Source organism: Nilaparvata lugens, chromosome 5 (genome assembly GCF_014356525.2).
Source record: "Nilaparvata lugens isolate BPH chromosome 5, ASM1435652v1, whole genome shotgun sequence".
NCBI lineage: Eukaryota > Metazoa > Arthropoda > Insecta > Hemiptera > Delphacidae > Nilaparvata > Nilaparvata lugens.
Genome location: NC_052508.1, coordinates 15,302,568 through 15,320,447, shown reverse-complemented (window position 1 = coordinate 15,320,447; position 17,880 = coordinate 15,302,568). Strand labels below are relative to the sequence as shown.

The 17,880-nt window shown below is 33.5% G+C and overlaps 1 protein-coding gene across 1 annotated transcript; it reads right to left on the bottom strand.

The window, feature by feature from the left end:
- Positions 1-1,401: 1,401 nt before the first annotated feature.
- On the bottom strand, positions 1,402-16,225 carry LOC111059501 (enoyl-CoA hydratase, mitochondrial-like). The gene is made up of 8 exons (XM_039427733.1): positions 16,019-16,225; positions 14,326-14,526; positions 12,699-12,823; positions 9,922-10,126; positions 6,873-6,992; positions 4,697-4,764; positions 1,954-2,040; positions 1,402-1,585 (listed from the first exon to the last, which is right to left on the bottom strand). Exons 1-7 carry the CDS (start codon positions 16,119-16,121, stop codon positions 1,975-1,977), a joined length of 888 nt encoding a protein of 295 aa, XP_039283667.1. The 5' UTR covers positions 16,122-16,225; the 3' UTR covers positions 1,402-1,585; positions 1,954-1,974.
- Positions 16,226-17,880: the final 1,655 nt, after the last annotated feature.

The following is a 17,880-nucleotide window of genomic DNA, read 5'->3' as shown; positions in this document are numbered from 1 at the left end:
TTCATCTCCCCCGCCTGCAGCCTGCTCTCCTCTCTCCTGTTTGTGGTACAGGCCTCCAAGCTGTAGCTGGCAATCGGCACATAGTAGCTACTGTAAAGAGTTTGTTTGGTCTTGAGTGGTATTTCCTTATTCCACAGAAGTGTCCTTACTTGTTGGTAAAATTGGGCTCCCTTCCGTACTCTGTTTATTACTTCCTTGTCGTTTCTGCCCTCTCTGTCCAACATGCTACCCAGATAGCTAAAATCTTCCACACTCTCAACTCTCTGTCCTTCTAGTGTGATGGTGCATGGGCGGTTGTCTCTACTCACTTTCAGTACCACTGTCTTGCTCTTACTGATTTTCATACCAAACTCTTTGAACTCTTGATACCATAGGTCCAATTGCTGCTGTGCTTCCTGTTCTGTGTTTCCCCATATGACAACATCATCGGCGAATGCATATGCTTGAAACTTTCTCAGTTTTCCTTTGATGTTTTTCATTATCTGGTCCATTACAACAATAAAAAGTAGTGGTGACAATGAACTGCCCTGTTGTACGCCGTTGAATGTTTGAAACCATCTTGATGTTCCCTTTCCTATTTGCACACAGCTCTCACACTCCAGGTATAAAGTTCTAACCTTCTCTATAAGGGTGTCTCTCACTCTTCTGTTTTCTAGGCACTCCCATATCTTCTTTCTTAGCACACTGTCAAACGCCTTTTCTATATCTATGAAGATAGATATTCCCCATTTCCCAGTGTTTCTCCATCAGCATCCTCACTGTGAATATCAAATCCATACTGTGAAAACATTGCTTTCAAAACAAATAAGATGCCTCGGAATCGGACTGCGATGTGATAATCCAAACTAAAATAGCCACATGTTTTTAGTTGAGAAGTTGAAATTGTGGTAATTATTCATATTGAATGAAAAAGACTAAGAAATTGTCAAAAAACCACTGATTTATTGATAATATTAGAGAGACCGGTTTCGGTTATTACACCATTGTCAATCTCTGATAAACTAAAACTAAATACAAGAGGTTTTTTGACAATTTCTTAGTCTTTTTCATTCAAGCCACATGTTTCTCAATATCAAACTATGCTCACTTTTCATGATGATTCAGAAATTGAAAGAATAAAGCTGCGTTTACACCAAAGTTATTAACAGAATGTTAATCCTTAAAAATTCTATTAGATTGAACGGAACTTGACAAAAACATATGTTCATCATAAGTGTATGATAAGTTAATTATGTTCAATCTAATAGAATCTATAAGGATTGAGTTATGACATTTTTTTAATAACTTTGGTGTAAACGCAGCTTTAAGCTGTTGATGTTGACAACATCAACGTCTTATTCTTTCAATTCTGGAGAAATACCACAACATCTCGTATCATACACTATAACAAATGTTACACAATTTTAATCAAAATATATTATTTATTCATAAACATTTATTTATTTATCAAATAAACATTCTAACTATATTCTCAGATCGCATTCATATAACTGATTTTAGACTATATCTATACTTCAACCCCAGAACACAAACCTCATTCCTTTCTCAGTCTTAGTTGGCTAGTTTATTATGAACACGTTGGTCCCTGAAAATCATACAAGAAAATAAGATAAATAGTTTTTAAAAAGCGACTAAAATACATTAACAGATTCAACTGACCAAAGATGATTTATTAAAAAGGGCAGAATAAAAGTAAACACTAGACAATAAATATTTTGAAATTTTGTTAGATATGACGCCATGCAGAATAAAAAAGTAATATTCATATAACTATCAAAATGAACCTCGAATGCACTTTAAATTTAATAGTGCCTCTGAATTATCTACTCTTAATAATTCATATATCTGGCAACTAATTATACTATTCTAAATTTTCATAGGGGCTTACAAAGCTCTATAGGCCTATACAGAGTATTCCTTTATTACGGTACACAGAAAATAAGTACAACGTACCTTTGTAGAAGATTTCTGAATTTAGTTGTTCTTGAAATTCGGCTTTCTCTTCTCAACGAATGCGCCCATACCTTCCTTTTGATCTTCCTGCAAAATTGTAACAATTCCAAAGTTATTTTAAATTTCTAGATTAATGCTAAACTTATTGATAACAATAATAATTGAGTGTTGATTTATTATTTCGCAACAATCAAACAGAATTGAAATATTCGAAACTGTTGGCAGGAAAGCCCGGGCAACACTTATCATGCAGCTTTCCGATCCCACTCCGATCCGATCACGGATGACAACGGCTTAGAATGAGGCATGCCACACATGACGGTCTGCACATAGTGTGATCTGCCCACAACCACCCCCTCCACACCAAAGAAATATGGGACATGAGTAGCATCGGAAGCTGCCTGACAGGTGTGACCCAGGCTTAATTCATTCAATTTTTCCGTAAGGAAATCGTAATGCATTCAATTAAAATTAATGATAATAAATATCTTCATTCAATTGGAACAAATTTAAAATGAATAGTAAGTCAATAGAATACTAGTCCAAAAATAATCACTCAATTGACTCAAATAAATAGGTGGAAATTAAAGAGAAACTAAGGCTCAACTCACACTTAGGTCAAGGCGCAACTCAGGTCGAGAAGAGACTCAACTCTAGTCGAGAGCATGAGTTTTCAAATAATGGTGACGTCGCGGAGACTAGAATCGACTGGTCTGAGTGTCACCCATTTGGAAACATATGCTCTCGACTAGAGCAGAGTCTCGTAAGTGTGAGTTGAGCCAACGATATGCCAATAAACAAAACTACGTGTTAGTGAAGGGATGTTATCATGAACATCCATGTTAAATAAAACGAGTTGGCCTCGATTGCACAAAAGTCTATTAATTTCTAATCGCTATTGAATGCCACGAGAACCAATCAGAGAAGACTTCTCTACGGAAAAGCCTTCTCTGATTGGTTCTCGTGGCATTTAACCAAGATTAAAATTTACCAGGCTTTTGTGCAACCGGACATTCTATTTGTGAAACCTACTTATTTATTAAAATTTTTGTCGATTCTTAACTAAGTAGTAGCAATCTCTAGAAACACTTTCAATATTTTCAATAAAAACTGTCATAATTGGTTGAATGGGAAGCATAAATGTTATTTATAAGGGAATGCTCCTAAAGAACAAGAGTGCAAAAATTGTGAAGATACGATCAATCGGACTATAGAATTGTTCATAATCAATCAGCTGATAAGTGGATTATTCATTGCATGCATTACACAGATGTCTGGCCGTGTCTATTTCTATAAGGTAGGGTTTCAATATTTTTTATGATGCGTGCCCATCAGTATCAATATTCTCACATTTGAAAAACAAATTGTAATAGGTGATTGAAAATAAAATAAAAAATGATTAAAATAACTGAATAATGCTGAAGAAATTATATTATTGATAAAAAAATTTAAATAGTTTTTAAAAGATTTTCACGAAACTGGATAAATCATCATATGGGATACAAATTCAAACGTGAACTGAGTTTATTAGCATAGGTGAGTTTTTGATCTTGGAGAAAACAAATAACAGTTTTTACAAGTAAATTATGATTCAACTGTGAATTGTGATTCAACTGAATCAACTAGAACAGGTGACATCAGATACTTGTGGATGAGAAAACTGCGTGAGGTCTAATGTTCACAGAACTACTAGTTAATGATGACTCAAATAAAAAGATTCAGAGATTAAAGAGAAAGAGAAAGGCTCAACTCACACTTACGCGACTCAGGTCAAGAAGAGACTCAACTCTAGTCGAAAGCATGTGTTTTCAAATGGTGACATCGCGGAGACTAGAATCGACTGGTCTGAGTGTCACCTTTGGAAACACACGGTTTCAACTAGAGTCGAGTCTCTTCTCGACCTGAGTCGCGTAAGTGTGAGTTGAGCCTACGAGATGCCAATAGACAAAACTACGTGTTAATGAAGGGATGTTGTCATGAACATCCATGTTAAATAAAACGAGTTGGTCCCGATTGTACAAAAGTCTATTAATTTCTAATCGCTATTGAATGCTACGAGAACCAATCAGAGAAGACTTCTCTACGGAAAAGCCTTCTGTGATTGGTTCTCGTGGCATTTAACCAAGATTAAAATTTATCAGGCTTTTGTGCAACCGGGCCTTCTATTTTTGAAACCTACTTATTTATTAAAATTTTAGACTAAATTCGATTCTCAACTCATTATCAATCTCTAGAAACAATTTCAATATTTTCAATAAAAGCTGTCATAATTGGTTCAATGGAAAGCATAGATGTTATTTATAAGGAATGCTCCTAAAGAACAAGAGTGCAAAAATTGTGAACATGCGATTTTTACAAGAACATAGTGAAAAATTGGTTTATAAATTTTTCAATTGATAATTGGTTTGACAACAATTTCAAGATGTCAATCCTCCCTAGTTCAATAAGAAAGTTACATAAAACACGAGACATATTTTTAAGATGGGAGATTTATTAGAAATTATTGCAGTTGACGAAATGCTGGAATATAATAGCCTAATAATAAGTAATTCGAATATTTAATGGAAATGATATAAATAGAACTAAGGATTTCTGCTACTGCAAATATTGACCGAATATCTCATATGTACCCCTTTATTGGAATCGAATTAATTATTATTAGAAATATTTAAAATGACTATGACTTATTGACGACAATTAAGATTTCTTACAAATTTCTAATCGATTTTAGACTGTTACTTACAGTAGCAAAAGTGGCATAAAATATTTTCTTCTCGTAACGAAGTCCTTCAGTCAATGTTGTCTCAAACGCTGAAAATTGAAAATAAATTATTAAACGTCTGTTTAAACAATGAAATGAAAACAACTCGATTAAAAAATTAATTGTAGTAATTCAGCTTATGATCGAATGGAGTTTAGACCTTTCAATGTAAAGGAAATCAATTTAGAACTATAGTGTGATCACATTTTGATCATACAATAGAATTCACTAACAGCTATACCACAAGCTCGATTTATCGTGTTATCCCAAATATAGTCAATTCTCCTCCCTTGAACGTACTTGCACAGTCATAATACTGATTGTAAAAGTGCCTTGGTTTTGAAGAATATATCCCAACTTAACAGAATTCCCTGAATTCCCGAGTTGAACAATAGTATCTCTTGGTCCCCTGAGATACATTATATATTTTACGCTGAAAACGGAAGACAAGACGACATTTCTATAATCAATTTTCATAAATATAAATTTGATAGACTATTCAACACATAACATTGATTGAGTACTATCATAATAATCTATTTCTCTACAGGTCTGCCTTTACAGTCTACCATTTTTCTCAATACTTATATTTTTTGTATATTTTGTTTGTTTTTTTGAATATGAAATATTGTTTTGTGCAATGAATCTCTCGAGACCTATAGTGAGGTCCACGTTATAATGGCAGTGTTTGATTAGCAATGGCATTGCTATCCTTGTCTATCATTCAACAACGCTGATAGCGCTATCTATCTCTTTCTCGCTTTGCTCTGTTGCCAGATTGTCTTTTAACAATGTAGAATATTAATGATTGGTTAACAAAATGTTTAATCTTAATTAAGAAATTATTAAAAAATATAATTTATTATTTTAAACGAGAATGAACAGTTAATATTACATCAATAAACCTGTATCTGCTGCCTTCTATAGAATGCATTGACAAGACAGAGGTTCGGCAACATTTATCTCCTATCTTTCTCCACTGCCATTATAACGTGAACCTCACTATAGCACAACAAATAAAACTTACTCTACCTGGATGCTATAGTATTACAATAAAAGTATCATTACTAGTGAGGTCCACGTTATAATGGCAGTATTTGATAAACATTGGTTTTGCTATATTTGACTATCATTCGACAAATCAGATAGCGCTATCCTTTTCTAGCTCCCCAACGTTGCCAGATCGGTTTTTAACAATGTAGAGAAATAATTAATTAACAAAATATTCAATCTCATTTATGAAAATTTATTATTAACTCATTCAAAAATATCCTATACTATTAAACGAGCAACTTCTGTTTATATGTTTGGATATTTAGATGTTTATATGTTTGTATTTCACCGTATCTCGAAAACTGCTCTAACGATTCTCACGAAATTCAGAACATAGTAGATTTAAAATATAAAGATTCGATTGCACTAGGTCTCATCCCTGGGAAAACTCGCTGAAGGACATTAAAAGGATAATTATTATTCATCCTTGGAAAACAGCTGATAATAATTATTTCGTCGTCTGTTGGTGATGGAAGTGAGTGAGCGAGTTCATGTGTGTGGGACTGTGCCAAAATTATGACTCAGCTGTTGAACTTTTGTAATCATTCAATCAGGTACTTAGTGCCGGTTGCAAAAAAGCCAGGTTATTTTCAATCCTGATTAATTCCAGTAGATCCATCAAATGGTCTTCTCTGATTTGGTTCACGTGAAGTTAATCAGGTTTCAAATTTAACCGACTTTCGTGTAACTGGGCCTTTGTGAGGGAAATTTTTGCATTCCTCTGAGAATTAATCTCAATTTACTGTGATTAGATAGAACATTTTAGTATGAATGTTATAAATGTTATTATAATTTCTTCTTCCGTAATAATTTTTTATGCTTTTGTTCTCCAGAGCGAAGCTCGGTCCCCCATATTTTATTATCTTGACGAATATAATATAATTTTAAACAAGTATGGAAAGTTAATGTTGCATCAGATATAGGCTACCGGTATCAGTTATCCTCTATAGAAGACAGTCGAAAGTCAGAGAATCAGCAATGCTGTTCTGCTATCTTTCTCCACTTTCATTATAACTTGGACCTCACTATATACTTTTTATCCCTAGTTAATATTTTGATTCTACAATATTCAAAGTATTAATTAGATTGATGATGAGATGTATACCTGTGTTTACGGATTCCTTGCATAGGGCAACAATTAGTGGTGAATGCGATGAAATTTTCTCTGCAGTTTTGATCGCTTCATCAACCAGCTTATCGGCGGGGAACACTTTACTGACCAGTCCTGTAAAAATTAATTTAAAAAATTTTAATCAAATGTGAACATGTTGTATTTTTTAATATTGCGCACTACATAGGAGGGTCAAAAAACCAGCTTCAGTAGGAATAATTTTACAGAATAGTGTGAATAAGGCGGGATGCACACCGGAGAAACGCGTTTCGTGAAAAACGTTTCAGGAAACGTGAAACGAAAGTTGCTCGCAATCGACTGATTAGATTAAGCAGGGAACGTTTCTTTTGTATGCATGCGCGAGTGAAACGGATTGCATGAAACAAGTTTCATGAAAGAGGGCTTCACGAAATGCGTTTCTCCGGTGTGCATCCCGCCTAAGTTGATTAGTTTATACAAAATTAAATTAATCAATAGTAAATGAAAGTTTTAATATGACAACTTGAGCAACCTCACCTCAACACCGCCGAATTTAGTCACTCTTGTGACCTAAGTTTATTTTTGTATTATTCAACAATAAATCAAAGTATGACTATATATTTAGTGTTTATTACGTTTACGACAGGAATGCCTGATAGAAGTTATGTGAATATTAGTGTTCGTAATGGATAATTTATCAGAAATATTAGTTATACTGAATTCTTGTTAACTAATTAAATGAATCAGTTTTTGAAAAAACTCATTTAGGACTATCAACTTTGTAAAGATCTTCAGGAGAACTAGATTTGAGTAGAAGATTCATCTTTTTACTAGTGGAAAAATATGAAGCTAATGTATTCTGAAGAAAACATATACAATTTGTAGCTAACCAGACAGTAGAAACAGCAGTTGATTGTTAGTTAAAAAGTTATTCGAATGGAGACTGGATTTATAAAAAGAAGTAATCGAGGATTATTTCATCAACAATAATACAAAAATTCATATTAATCGCTTTCCTCCGAAGACTTTTGACAACAGGAAGAACAATTAGAAGGAGTGCTACTATCAAAACATGATTATTTTTTCCCGTATTAATTTCCCTCTAGCTGTTTCCCTGTTGTTAATATTTGCATAATCAGAAGTCTAAAGCCGTTTTCATAGTTCCAGTTTAAACGAAATCTCAGTTTAAACTGTATAAAAAAAAACCTATAAATTAAGTTTAATTTCTTACAATTTGATTAATTTTGAGATTAAGCCATAAGCTGATTCAATTTAGTTCAAGATTTCACTGTGCAAACGGCCCTTAACGGTATAGACCAGTGATGGGCAAATTACGGCCCGCGACGTTGTTTTGATCACCCCTAAAAAACGAATAAAAAGGGGAAAACAACAGGACTTGAAACAGATTATCTGTTACCTAAAATGTACAAGTTTGGAAATACATTTAACAGACTGGGAATATTGCCTATTGTTTCAGTATGAATAACAGCCTTCTTTTGCTTCACATAGATTTACGAGCATTTCATAGCTTGTCTTGTTTGGAATGAGTCTTCCAAAGACTGCTAATATGAATGAGTTTTTATCTTATTTTACTTGTCTATGAAAATCAATTGGTTTATCATGCATGTTTTTTTTTTGTTATAGTACTATTTTGTGGCCCGCCAGCATATATTTTATTTCATCCCGCCCTCTCCTTGAAACGTTTGCCCATCACTGGTATAGATGGTCAAGTCACAACAAAAATCACGGGCCTCTCAAGGCGGCTGCAATTTCAAGCTTTTCCTCGTGATTGAATTATCTGTAGTTGATAGTAGTTCATTTGGATTTTCGTTTGATGATTACTAAGTACACATTAGCATTTGAACGAATGTAATGTACCATATTATTTAGAATTAAGTTTGTTTTTCGGTAATTCTTTTTTAATATGTGGATATTTCCTATTTTAGTTATAATAATGTGAAATATTTCTAGTTTTGAAGCATCAAAATTTGAATATTTACTTTGAGAAAATGCTTCAGGACTGAAAATTTTGTGAATTGAAGAACTACAAGACTTAACCTATTTCGGACTATGTGTTATCTAAAATTGGGAGAGGAATAGCACAAGGTTTCCTTATTTTTCCTCTCCCTATCACTTTGATGATGTACTTATTGGCCCATATGAATAAAACCAGAGCAAATGCTCATGAGCAAGAGCAAGGAGCATAAGGTTTTGCTCATGAGCAAAAGGTAGAAGCAAAAGCATTTGCTCATTTTTATATGAATAAGCTTTACCTTATACTCTTACCTTATGCTCCTGAACTCTGGAGCAAATGCTCACGTATTTTAGAGATTTTTCATCAGCTGATTCGCTTTTGTAGCCTTAGTCTGTTTTTATAGCTCACGGAAGCGCTAAATATGCAAATAGGGTGCACCGCTTGTATTTGCGTCGTCTGCTCTGTTTTCTATTTATGAATAGAGTTTTAGGATAGTTGAGTTTAGAATTTTGAAATAATAGCGTGAAAAATGTCATCTCTATAATAATCTTCAGCATATTCTTATAATATCAATAGCCTTCTTATAATCGTCTACTCTTTCATCTTCTTAAATACCTATTTCCTATTTTGTGATGGCTATCTTTTGTATTTATTCTTTTGTAGGGATAATGGTGATATGTATCAGGGTTGAATCTAAAAAGAGTTTTATAGTTCTCAACTATTGGTTGTGATCGTATCTGGTATAGTTTCCTCTTCCTCAAACGAATTAGTTGAGCCATTTTACTATGAGCAAAAGGTGATAAACTGCTCTAGACTAGACTCACCTTCAAAAGTTGAGCAAATGCTCTAGTTTATTCATACAATTTTGAGAAAAAGCTTTTACTTTTGAGCAAATGCTCAAACTATTTTTTTGATGAACATGAGCAAAAGGTTTTGCTCACTTTTATTCATAGAAAATGAAGCAAATGCTCCATATTTTAGAAGTATAAGCAAATGCTCAACTTTATTCATATGGCCCATTGTATGAATGAATAAAGAATATTATTTCTTTCCATCTAACAAAGGTGATCTGATCGTAGTTGGTCTCACCCATAGATTCGGCTTCTTGTGCATTGATTGGCGATCCAGTGAGACACATTTCCATGGCCTTCGACTTGCCACAGCTCTTGGCAATGCGCTGAGTGCCCCCGGCACCCGGGATTGTCCCGATGTTGATTTCCGGCTGGCCGAATTTCGCCTTGTCGCCCGCGTAGATTATGTCACACAGCATTGCCAGTTCGTTGCCTCCTCCCAACTGAATAGAAACAATAAGATTAAATACAAATAATCACTTGCACTCTTATACCGTATTCAAATTCAAATTTATTTTCTCAAAAACATACACAATTATAATAATAATATAATATTATCACATCTAAAAATAATACAAGAAAAATACTATTAAAATATATAAAATACTTTTTATATATAAAAAATAATATATAATATATTATATATATAATATATATTATATATAAAAATATAATATTATATATTATAATTATAATATTATAATATATAATATATTTTATATATATTAAAATATATAAAAAAATATGTTCAAGGATTAGTAGCCTACAAGGTAAAACCTGTGCGTAGACCTAAGTTGCAGAATATATCTATCTATCTATATATATATAAAAGCGAAATGGCACTCACTCACTGACTGACTCACTCACTCACTCACTCACTCACTCACTCACTCGCATAACTAAAAATCTACCGGACCAAAAACGTTCAAATTTAGTAGGTATGTTTAGTTGGCCCTTTAGAGGCGCACTAAGAAATCTTTTGGAAATATTTTAACTCTAAGGGTTGTTTTTAAGGTTTGAAGTTCGTCTTTAGCATGTATATTCTTCTTCTCCCAATCTCTTTATAATAATATTATAATTGAAATTTCCATATCATATGTTACTATAGAACTATAATCTAGATAGAGTACCTCTTCGAAACAGTTGTTAACTGGCAACTATTTAATAAGTTTGTCAGGTTGGTATTAAGTTGAGTTGACTTTGTCCATACCATATGTTAATATAGACTAAACTTTATTCTATAGAGAGTACCTCTTCGAAACAGTTGTTAAATGGTAACTAAATAATAATTTTGTTAGATTGGCACCAAGTTGAAGATTTAAATGCATTTATCGCGGAAAAATTGATTGGCACTGCTACTTCAATCCTGGGAATATAATATTACTAGCCGTCAGGCTCGCTTCGCTCGCCATATCCGTTTGGCCAGACGTTTAGTCTGGACCCCCGACTGGATTGTCCTAACATATGATAAAAATGCCCAAATGAAAAATGCAGGCGGGTGAAGCGAGCCTGCTGATCTCATTCTTGGACGATCCAGTCGGGGGTCCAGGGGGCGGAGCCCCCTGGCTATACGGATATGGCGAGCGAAGCGAGCCTGACGGCTAGTTCAATATAAACTAAGAACTTACAACCAAATAAGAAACAATGATTAGTGGAATTTACAAACAAAATATAATTTTTTAGATCAGTAAATGATAAATTAGATAAAAGTTAGTAACACAAAATAATAAATTATTCTATGATCAAAAAAATAAAACATAAAACAAGAAACAGTAGGTGCCTAGAAGATTTTTTCTTCAGTTTTATTTGGTATTATCTATTCCTCAATCTCGCAGTTTAGTGTTTTGCTCCGGCTCATATTGGCAACAAAATGAGTAGGAACAAGATTTATCAGCCTCTGTGTGATAAGTAAGTGAATTGTCTTCTACATACATTCAAATCCATCCTGTCTTGATGGAATGTTACTCTAGTAGGACGTATAATTTTATTGCCGACGAAAAAAATATTCAATTATATTATACTAGTAGTTCTGTGAACAGTAGACCTCACGCAGTATTCTCATCCACAAGTACCTGATTGAAACTATAGACCTTATGGAAATACAGCAATAGACTGGCTACTCCACACATCTGTGTAATCACTTGTCAGATGATTTATGATAATTCTATAGTCTGATTTTTACTCTAATAGAGGCTCCTTTTTCCTTTTATATTATCCTTGAAAAGCAAAATTTCCAAAAACCTTACATATACGTCGACGCGTAATTAAAAAAGGAACATACCTGTCAAATTTCATGAAAATCTATTACCGTGCTTCGCCGTAAATGCGCAACATATAAACATTCAAACATTTAAACATTAAGAGAAATGCCAAACCGTCGACTTGAATCTTAGACCTCTCTTCGCTCGGTCAATTATTCTATTGCCGACACGACTAGTTTCGGGTATTTATCCCATTCTCAAGTGTCCTAAGTGACCTAAACTTTCAAGTAGCAATATCAAAATAATAAAAAAAACATTCAGCTCATGTATATCTTTCTAGATTTAATTTATTGAAGAAAACTCATTTTCAAGGCTTTCATTTTCCGATATTAAACTCTCATATTTACTTTATTTTATTGTAAATTTGTTTCGAAATGTTTATTATCTCTGTACTGACTTATTATCTCGTGGGTTAAGTGGAAGAGGGGGCTTCTATTGCCTCAATTTCGCCCACATCACTTTTGAAATTGTAAAGTGTAAATAAAAGGCATCTATCTACTGCATATTTTGTAATGTATTTGTATTCTTTGCTAACGACGTGGTTAAGTGGTAGAGTAGACATTAATGAGCAAACTTCGCCACGTCAACAAATAAAAAAGTCATTCTATTCTATAAATGCGTACGTGTTTTAATGCCTGGGAAATTCTCTCAGGTGGCGTCTTAAGAAATATAAATAGAATTGAAAACAATTTTAAAAATTGAATTAAGTTTTTCTACACACTATACACTTGAAAATATTTACTAATGCACTTACAGCAAAACCATTGACAGCGGCAATGATAGGTTTCCTGCATCCTCTTATCTTTTCGAAATCTTTCAAAAGACCTTTCTTCACGTTACTTGAGAATGTCTGGCTCTGCATTTCTTTGATGTCAGCACCTGAAAACCAAAACAAGTAACCGGTTGCATTGGACTCAAAATTTTTTTTTTTTTAAAAAGATTTGACCATTTTTTCAGAGCTACTACTCAGAATAATATGCTTTTTAGACCATTTTTTCAGAAATACTACTCAGAATAAAATATGCTTTTTAGACAATTTTTCAGAACTACTACTCAGAATTATGCTTTTTATACAATTTTTTCAGAACTAGTACTACTCAGAATATGCTTCACAACTTCAGAACTGCTCAATACACTCGTGAATAATTTGTGAATTGGAAAATAAAAAGCATTCAAAAAAATATTCAAATTCATTTATTTCCAAAAAGAAAACAAACAATTTACTCATACTGTCATATACATACATGTGCAAAAATAAAAATAAAATGTACCTAATACAGTTACACATACATGCATATACATGAAGAAAAACTGAAATAATTATAATATTTCTAGGCATCACCAGCAAAAAGATAACTCTCTGCCCGCTGGTGAGAGCTGCTTAAAATAACCTTTAAATAACTGGACATTGAAAAGAAAAGGCTTTATAACAAAAGTAGAGGCACTGCAAGATAAACTGCTTAGCCTCCCTCTCTACTCTTTACCTAGCTCCGCAGTTCAGGCTGGTTGCTTGGCTGAATCGGACTAGGCGCTGAGACAGTAAATAATAGCAGCGTTGGTGGGAATGCTAGCGGACGCAGTAACATCTTCCACCCAGCAATGGTCGGCGTAGTTCCGCTTAGCGGACAGACGAAAGATCAAACCAGTCGGTTATTTGATCCCTCCAGCCAGGCTCAGCCAAGCAGCCGAGACAATAGAACAATGGAGTGGCGGTCTTATTCGCGTTCACCAGCAGTTTTCTTTCTCACGATTATTTTGATTTTTGTGTGTCAATAATAACTCCAGTCACCAGTAAAAAGTTACCAGAAACGTTGTGTACTACCATATCAAATGACTTTTCATGATGATTTTCAATTATTTAAAAACATTGTTGACATTCTGAACCTTTAGGCTAAACTTGGGGTCGCTGAGAACGAATCTGCAATCAGAATTTCTCTATCACGAAAAATAACGAAAAAAATCCAGCTGTTGATCTTCCGGCAACCGTTAACAGTCATCCTGCAATGCGGCCGAAACACTTCCAAGCCAGACACCCATCTCGAATGACAACAACGCCAAGCTGTAAGAAACCATCCTGCACTGCGGCGCTAGGTTTAGGGTGGACAAGTTTCGTCCACCTATTTGACATACCATCTTGAATATGTAAAATTTTTATGGACATGAGTGTTTTCAATTTTTCTATGACGATATACTGTATATCCAGCGCAAGCTGGATCTCACAATTCAAATGAATTGAATACTCAGAATATGCATTTTAGAACTTAATGGACGGGCTTCAAAGTTTAAATTTAATTTATGACAAGGTCATAAATCACCTTGGGTAATCTTGGGATTGTCAAACGCTTTTACTATGTTTTTTTGTAGAAAAAATAAAAATTCACCTGCAGCAAACGCCTTTTCACTTCCTGTGATGACGAGAGCTCCAACGGAGTCATCGTTATCGAAATGTTCGACTGCTTGACTCAGTTCCGACACGAGTTTGTCGCACAGGGCATTCAACGCTTTCGGGCGGTTGAGGGTGATCAGGCCCACGTTGCACTTCTCGCCTTTCTTCTCGGTCAATATGAACTCAAATGACGGAGCTGGAAAATAACAATTTGTTAGATTGTACAACTGTAAATGTAGCTTCCTTATTTATGCTACAAGCTTCCTTATTTATGGTTTTTGAATTTCCTATTCTTGATTTAAAATACTCTTTCTTTGCTAATTTTATCAGTTTATCATGCATTGTTTTAGCTCTATTGTATTCCAACTTGATTTCATTTTGATTGTTTGTTGTATTTCTGCTTCAACAATACAGCTCTTTCAAGTTGTCTTTTGAGTTTTTTATTTCATTTGTATTCAACTTGACCTGAGACTTGTCTTTAATGTAAAAGTTAGTTTTAGGAAAACAATTGTTAAAACATGTAGAAAAGTTTTATAAAAGTCTTCAAAGAGATATTCAACATTCATGCAGTCATTGTTCATAGGCCAGGTCTGAAGCCCCATCATTCGCTGGAATAATTCAAGATTTGAAGGGTTTAATTTCCTTCTTTCAACTCTTCTCTTCACGTCGTTATCCAATTCCATCATTATGTTAAATACAAGTATACTGTGGTCTGATAATAGTGGTGGTAATGTATTTGTTTTGTATTTATATGCTTGAAGATCTGTGATGAAATAGTCAAGTTGACTCCTTTCTCTAGTAGTGTATTTAGCAGCTATATGTAATCCATAAGAATCTAATACATCACATAAATATTCCCTTTGCCAGCTTTCGATATAGTTATCCACATTTAAATCACCACATAGAACAATTGGGAATCCGTAACTGTCCCTCATCATACTTATCAACTCATCGAGTCTCTCCAAGAACTCCAAATATGTATTTGCATTTGGTGGTCTGTAGACATTTAAAATCAGAAAAGTTTTTTTCTTGCAATTCACTATGGCACCGCATACCTCTATTACTCCATCAGCTGATATATCTTGGATTTTATTTATTGGGTGTATCTTAAAAGTAGAATGTTTACTTACACCAAAAATCGCTACTCCACCGCCAATTCTATCCTCTCTAATATATTCCGTTATTTTTGTAAATCCACTTATTTTCAAATATTTACTTTTATGCTTATCCAGCCAGGTTTCAGCAAGGCACACTATTTAGGGTGACTGCTCACACAGAAGTTATTCTAGTATGTCAATTTTATTAAATAATGATCTGATATTTAAAAATATTAGTTTTAATGTACAGTTTTTACTTCTGTCTATTTTAGTACTGCTCCTTGAAACTTTCTGAATAAAAAACGCTTCAAAGTTATAAATTTTGTATGTGAATATAGTAATAATGAAATATATAGTTATATTGAATTAGTCATCTATCAATTATTGAATTGGTCTGAAGAAAAGAAAAACAAAAAAGAAGAAGAAAGATTTCAGCTGCCTTTGGTAAGGTTAACTTATCACGCAACTAACTCGGAACCCGTAATATATTGAACAGTAACTTCCAAAACTGTTTTGGAAGACGGTCAAATTTTAAGAAAAACTATTATGTAGCTCAATCATTTTGATAAAGAAGTATTGTAAAATACTTACCGGCACATGAACTGAATCTGGACGATAAGATAGTTTGAGCAAACAACTTGTTGGTAAAGCCCAATTTTGAACAGTTTACAACAATTTTTGAAGCAGGAAACATTTTTAAAATTCTGAAAAATTAATTTTAAATGAAGTTATTCTATCAAAGCTCTACAAATATTGCAGCTAATTATAATCTAAACAAGGTTAAGGTTCACTGTCACTAACAAAGACCTTAAAGAGATTTATTGCATCTTTAAGGTCTTTGGTCACTAACGTAACCTTCAATCTTATCAGAGCAGACATGACAAAACATCTTTTCATTTGGAAAATCTCGGAATAATAAAAACAACTATTCTTATTAAAAAAGCTTGAAAATTAAATTATCTGTGATGAAAATATGTTTTAGAACAGCTATATGAATTGGAACAAAGTAGTTTGAGAAAAAATATTTTATGAATACGACGTCGTGTACCAATTATTGAGACCGGGAAATTTGAAATAGTTTGGCTTTCTCCACTGGCTTTAGGATTTCCATGAATCAGTGTTTCAAATTGAGTTCAATCTTGGATTTGATTTTTAGTAAATTTTGAAGATGAAAAGCATAAATTACTATACATGAACTGTATTAGAATTGATTATTAATTTCATCTTTATAAAATATTAATAACTCTATATTTCACATTTATTGGAATGTTCCTTATGTTATTTGTCAATGATAAATGGTGTAGATAACATGAAAAAGCTCATAAATCTTAGTGAGGGAATGAATATTAAAACTAAAATTGATGACTTTTCAAAAAACCCATGTGAAACATGCTTGTCTGCTCGCCAAACAAGGCAACCTTTTAAAACAGTCAGGGAAAGGGCAACAAGACCCTTGAAATAGTACATACTGATGTTTGTGGGCCTATTACCCCGGTAAGTTGGGACAATAAAAGATACATGGTTACTTTTCTAGATGATTTCACACATTTTGTCATGGTATTTCTTATTCAAAATAAAAGTGAGGTATTTGATATAATGAAACAATTTGTAGCTGAAGTAGAGGCAAAATGGCATTCTAAAATTTCAAAATTTCGGTGTGATAATGGTGGGGAATATTCTAGTAATAAAATCAAGGATTGGTGTCAAAATAGAGGGATTTTCATGGATTTCACCATTCCATACACTCCAGAATTAAATGGAAAGGCAGAAAGAATCAATAGGACATTGCTAGAACAGGTTATGGGCCCAGGCTGGATCTTTCGTGTGCAAGTAAAAAAATTACTTTAACCTAAATACTCTCGTGCAAGACAACAATGGAAGTTCGGAGATTCAACTCTAAAATAGTAATACCGGTGAAGTGATTGAACTCTAGTAAAAACATTAAAAGTAAAAGTAAAATACCCAAAAGAAAATCAGGTAAGGCAATCGAGTTCAAAGAAAAATGGCTGGTTCCAGTGATTCGGACTTGGGTATGGTTGGAAGCTATCCAACGATGAAGACTTTCAAATGTGGAAATTTAAAATTAAAATTTTTGTCGACTCTCAAGGACTTAGTGATATTGTTAATGGAAAAGAATTAAAACAAACGACCCTAGTAAAGAAAAGAATTTCTATTTTCAATTTGAAGGACGCTAAAGCCAAGAAAATAATAATAACTACAATTGACTCAAAACCTTTGAATCACTTTTTGAACTATGTTATTTTTCCTATAACTTACTTTGTTTTTTTGTTTGATAATTTTTTTTGGGTTATTTCATTGAGGGGGTGTGTTATTTGTCAATGAAATAGACTAAATAATAATATGTGTGATTGGCAAGGCACTGGTGACTCTGTACTGAACTCTGTCTCTGTGAAGTGTGTGTAACATGCCTAAGTAAAACGTTTGAGTTCAAT

What these genes read in the sequence shown, in the direction of transcription:
- LOC111059501 (XM_039427733.1), bottom strand. Translation starts at nt 16,121, where the DNA reads ATGTTTCCTGCTTCAAAAATTGTTGTAAACTGTTCAAAATTGGGCTTT. An exon ending in CCGCTGTCAATGGTTTTGCT is followed by an intron (nt 10,127 to 12,698) that starts GTAAGTGCATTA and finishes GTTTCTATTCAG; the next exon opens with TTGGGAGGAGGCAACGAACT. An exon ending in ACAAGAAGCCGAATCTATGG is followed by an intron (nt 6,993 to 9,921) that starts GTGAGACCAACT and finishes TAATTTTTACAG; the next exon opens with GACTGGTCAGTAAAGTGTTC.